This window comes from Nuphar pumila, chromosome 15, assembly GCF_984573655.1.
Source record: "Nuphar pumila chromosome 15, dmNupPumi1.hap1.1, whole genome shotgun sequence".
In the NCBI taxonomy this organism is placed as follows: Eukaryota; Viridiplantae; Streptophyta; class Magnoliopsida; order Nymphaeales; family Nymphaeaceae; genus Nuphar; species Nuphar pumila.
In genome coordinates, this window is record NC_143263.1 from 16,053,476 (window position 1) to 16,058,774 (window position 5,299).

Here is a 5,299-nt window from a genome sequence, read left to right on the forward strand (position 1 = left end):
CCAATTTGGTTGTCACAAATGACGAGTCAGAATTTTCTGGACAAAATATTAATTCACTAAAAATTCAATAAAAAAAAATACACCTCATCCTTCCTCACAAAAAAAAAAAAAAACAGAAGCCAAATGAACCGCATGAAGTACCTTGCTGTAAATAGGGGGAGAGAGAGTTTTAAAAAAAAATCATAAAAAGTTTTGTAAACCAACTGTTAAAATTAATGCACCCGTTGTATATATATAATATGTGTATATAATATATATGTACATATAAAAAAAAATATATATATATATTAAGTAAGTCAACTAAAGTTGGAAACTAAACCCAACACTAAGTCCAACGGTTAGAGAGGTCTCTTTGTTCTCTTTCCTCTATAAATTGGAACGGGTGTGTGCTTTGCAAGGTAAAAGAGTGATGGGCAGTATTAATATTTTTTTTGTGTTTTGAAAGTTACGCAGTGAAAATTTTATGTAAATTTTTTTTATTTTACTTGTGTTCTTTATTAACAAAGATATTCATTTCAATATGCTACCTTTGTTGTTATGGTCTTATCCAAATTTTCAACTCCTTGAGCTCTTTTTGAATTGCATCGGGATCCATGTTATTTCGTGACACATACAATTTAACGTTAAATCAAGCTATGATAACATTGAGAATCAACCCCTTATGCAATTTTGCAATGCAACAACCGAGTACATGCACAAACTTTGAGCTTCATTTTCTCACTTCATATTTCATGGAGCTGCCAGCAGCTTCTTGATCCCAACCTTCTGTTCCCCTGTTAGCCTTGAAGGGAACTTTATGTTGAACTTGATTCTCAGATTACCTCTCCTGGATGGATCCTTTGGAATGGGCATGCCCTCTTTAGGCATCACCTCCACATAGTCTGGATGTATGATGTTGTTAATGGGAATGGTTAGGCTTCTACCATCAAGAGTTGTCAGGTGCACAGTGAAACCAGTTAGAGCTTCTGCTAAAGATACTTTCTGCGTGGTGACCAAGTCATTCCCGTCCCTCGTGTACACACTATGGGGCTTTTCGTCGATGATGAAGACGAGATCTGCGGGAGTGACGTTCAGCTGTTGGTTGCCTTTCTCCGGGAATGTGATCTTGGTTCCCTTCTTCCATCCCGGCTTGATACCTATCGTCAGTATTTCCTCTACTGTAATGGTTTTCCTGATCGTATCAGGAGAAGCACAAAACAAAAGCGTGAGCATAACAAACCAAGTTGCTATTCTATCCGAAGCTAATTTCAAACTCCATACACAGCATAAAATCACAAACAAACTCGAAGAGGAAAATGCAATGACTTGGCAATCATATAACATGATCCTATATGGAGATTTACTGTCATCCGTCAACCACTAAAGCAGAAAAATGAAGGGCACAAAGATTAACACTCAATTAGATTTGAACCAAAAACAATTATTCAAGAGAATTTCATCAAATTCCATTATAGCAAGTGAACCCTCTTACCTGGTCTTTGATAAAAACAAATAAATAAAACAAATAAAAAAAAGCAAACGTATCTGAAAAGCCAGAATCCTCCTCCAAGTATAAACTACCTATTACTAGCACAGCAAGAGAATGATAAAGGAACACAGCCTGCAATTCTGTATTGAACCCGCAAGTCATTTGTGAAATGCAGCAGTCCATCTTAAGCTACACATACTCTTCTGATGACACTGACCGAACTTTACTATTGACAATCAGCCAGTATTCATCTTTACTAAAATCAACTCTCGACAAATCGTAAAGCAACAGCCCTCAGATAAAGATGTCGGTTGATTTATGGTTTCGGTTAAAAATATTATGCTAAATAAGGTGCAAAACATGAATCCATATGGATAGATACGGCAGGATTTGACAAAGCCCAATTATCAAGCTGACATTTTCATGGGCATTTCCTGCATATTTTCCCCAAACAAAAGGGAAGTTAACAAACCTACATCACAGAAAAACAACCCGAAAGATCTGATTTTACCTACATAAAAGCTGTCACATGGATGTGGCTGCAGATACGGGGATACGATCAATTTTATGAAGTTTTCAATATGACTAGTATATAAGGGGATACGGAACAGTAGCCAAAATGGAGTATCCGTGTGACATAGCATAAAAATATCTCAAAGCACATGCTATGCAAAATGCACAAAGAAAAGGATACATAATCCAGCAGCTTCCATATATAAATGCCTCTAAAATGAATCTCAAGCTTCATATTAAACCTTTTTCTGAAGCAGCCATGTTATCCACGTATCTCAGCATCCAGTATTTAAAACAATTTACACATTGACTTCTCAATGTTTAATCATAATGTGCAACTCACAATCAGATAAATTTCATCATGCATCTGTAGCAAAATGCTTTGCCCTATCGGACAAACTGCTTAACTTACAAAGTGGATAGGCACATTCTTTCCTGAAAAGATTTTATAAAACCAGCAAATTTCATCATAAAATTGCAGCAAAAAGAAAGAGTGCACATTGTGGATCACATATATGCAACTGCAAACTGCTGGTATGAATCCGTTATGCAAAAAAATTCAGACACATTGCATCACACTGCTAATAATCCCTTCCTTTCCAATTTGGGTATGCAATCTGCTAGTGACAGTTCCTGGCACACCCACCTTGAAATAACCAATAATGCCAAAGGTGAAACTAGCCAACTCTATTTCATCCCTTATCTATAAGGCAACATTGTTACCAGGAAAGGAAGAGTTACCCTTCTACTTATCACATAGACTTGGCACGCACGGAAAAACCTTCTAGTTTTTCAATCTCCCAATATGTACCATGTTCCATCAAATAATATACAGGTTATGATCGGCGTCTAAATTAGTTTAGACATTAATTTATAGGCAGCAGACCATGTTTAAATTTAATTTCATGATAATTCAAGAAAATGGCCTTAGCTTTCAAAAGTGAAGAAAGAAAATAGGAGAATCTACAATTAAAACAGGCAAGCATTTCATATACTGCCTGATCAAGCTTATTCTTTCAAAATAGAAATGGAGAACTAATTCAAGATTATGACATGTGTCTAAGTCCTATGAGAATGCGCCACCAATGCTAAATATAAAATATTTAGATGGACCAGTGCATTTGAAAACCGCATCTCTGGAACCTCTAAACTTGAAAGGACAAGAAAACTTGCTTTCTTCAATCATATTGTGATGGAGTTATAAAACTATACTAGCTGAGAAACTTCATTTCTTCCAAATATACTTATAGATGAATATGAAGCTATACATGGATATGACAAAAACACAACTACCAACAATAAAAACTGATCAGCTGGACGGAAAAATTCAAAGGCGACATAAGAAAAACAAGAATGATCAAATCAAGTACACGATCAAGCAATCTATAAAAGTTAGGTTTAGGTTGCTCAATTTTTATATGAATTATAAGAAAACAGTCAAACCATGATATACTAGGAATAATTGGAAACAGATTAGAGCAATGGAACAGATAAAACACATAATTATATTATGGCAGTAAGTCATCTATACCAAGTAAATTACAAACTTTTGGAACAGAGCACTTTAACGGAAACTTGTGTGCTCTCGTAGTATCTACCAATCTTATGTCTTGCTTCGTAATGAAGCAATAAATCCAAATTTAATTCGGGCTTGAAAATGATATAGATAAAGTGGCAAATGAATTTCCATTCATTCAAAGGAAAATATTTTCAGATATGCAGTTTGCCGCATCAAACATCTACAGATATTCCAGGCCAATCGATCAAAAGAAGCATTCTATTTCAAGACATAAACTAACCTTGGAGTAAACAAGAAACCAAGTTTCATAATCAATTTCAAGGTGGTGATTGGATGCACCCACTTATCCAGAAAATTGGGATAAACCAGGATATTGCAACATGGGGAACAGCCCAATACTCTAATTTATCCAACATTTTTTCGATAAGCGAGTGAATCTAAACGCCCTACAAAGATGTTACATATCTACCAGAATTATACAAAAACAAACAGTGTAGGACAATCCAGCAAGATTCCAATTCATATCATCACTTTCCCAAAAGGATTAACCAACAATTCCCACCGTCAAGCAGACCAGCTTCGATAGATTAACATACCCACTAACATCGGCAATCTCCCTCGAGATCTTCATCTTCTTGGTGGTGCCCTTGTAGAGCTCCTCCAGGCTGCAGGGCAGATGGTTCTCGATCGGAGGAGACTTCCGAGGCGGCAACTGCTGGTTCATCGAACCCTCGCCGAACGACCCGAAGAAATCGTTGCCGAACATGCTCCCGGGAATCCTCGAGCCCCCCCGCGGGCCGCCGCCCATGCCGCCGATCGGGCTCGAGAACCCGAAGAACTCGGCGAATATATCGTCGGCGTTCCTGGGATTGAACCTGAAGACGTTGGGGCCGGCGGCGTCACCGGTGGAGAAGAACGTAGATCCACCGGAGCCCGGCGGAGGGACTTGCCCGTTGAGCCCTTCTTCTCCATACTGGTCATAGATCGCGCGCTTCTGGGGGTCGCTCAACACCTAATCAAAGCCAAAAGTTTACGTTTATGGAAGTAAGAAAAAAATTGTACAATGGAGAGAGAGAGAGAGAGAGAGAGAGAGAGAGAGAGAGAGAGAGAGAGAGAGAGCGAGAGAGAGAGAGAGAGAGAGAGAGAGAGAGAGAGAGAGACGACGATGGGTACCTCGTATGCCTCGGAGATTTGCTTGAATTTGGCTTCGGCTTCCTTCTTGTTGTTGGGGTTCTTGTCGGGGTGCCATTTCATGGCGAGTTTCCGGTAGGCCTTCTTCAGATCATCGTCCTTGGCGTTCCTGTCGACCTGAAGGATCTTGTAGTAATCCACGCTCATGCCTTCGCTTCTCTTGCAAAAAGAGGCCTGACTGTGCTGAATTGCGTATGATGGTGGTGGTGGTGGACGGAGCCGCGATCGGAATGCTAGAGAGAGAGAGAGAGAGGCGACGTAACAGGAAGAAATAGCAGCTTCGAGGATCGGGCACGCGGACGGGTGGAGGAAATTAACAGGTGAGTGGCATCTAGAACCTTCCACACCCAACCTCCACCGCCTACCAGAACCTTGCAGCCCCTTCTATCCTTCGACTCTCTTTTTTGTACTTTGGTAAATAAGAACAGGAGAAATCGTCAAAACAAGCCTAAACTTTGAGTTGATTTTTTAATATTATATATATATATATATAAATTTTAATTAATGTATTTCAGATAATTATAATAATGAATTTTAGACATGATAAATATGAGTCTAAACCTTACTATTTGGATTCAATATGAGTTTAAATCTAATTATAATTATTA

The 5,299-nt window shown here is 38.6% G+C and overlaps 1 protein-coding gene across 1 annotated transcript; it reads right to left on the bottom strand.

Moving 5' to 3' along the window:
• Positions 1-571: 571 nt before the first annotated feature.
• LOC149814623 (uncharacterized) lies at positions 572-5,093 on the bottom strand. The gene is made up of 3 exons (XM_089989736.1): positions 4,674-5,093; positions 4,097-4,512; positions 572-1,171 (listed from the first exon to the last, which is right to left on the bottom strand). Exons 1-3 carry the CDS (start codon positions 4,836-4,838, stop codon positions 730-732), a joined length of 1,023 nt encoding a protein of 340 aa, XP_089845862.1. The 5' UTR covers positions 4,839-5,093; the 3' UTR covers positions 572-729.
• Between the last annotated feature and the right edge of the window lie 206 nt (positions 5,094-5,299).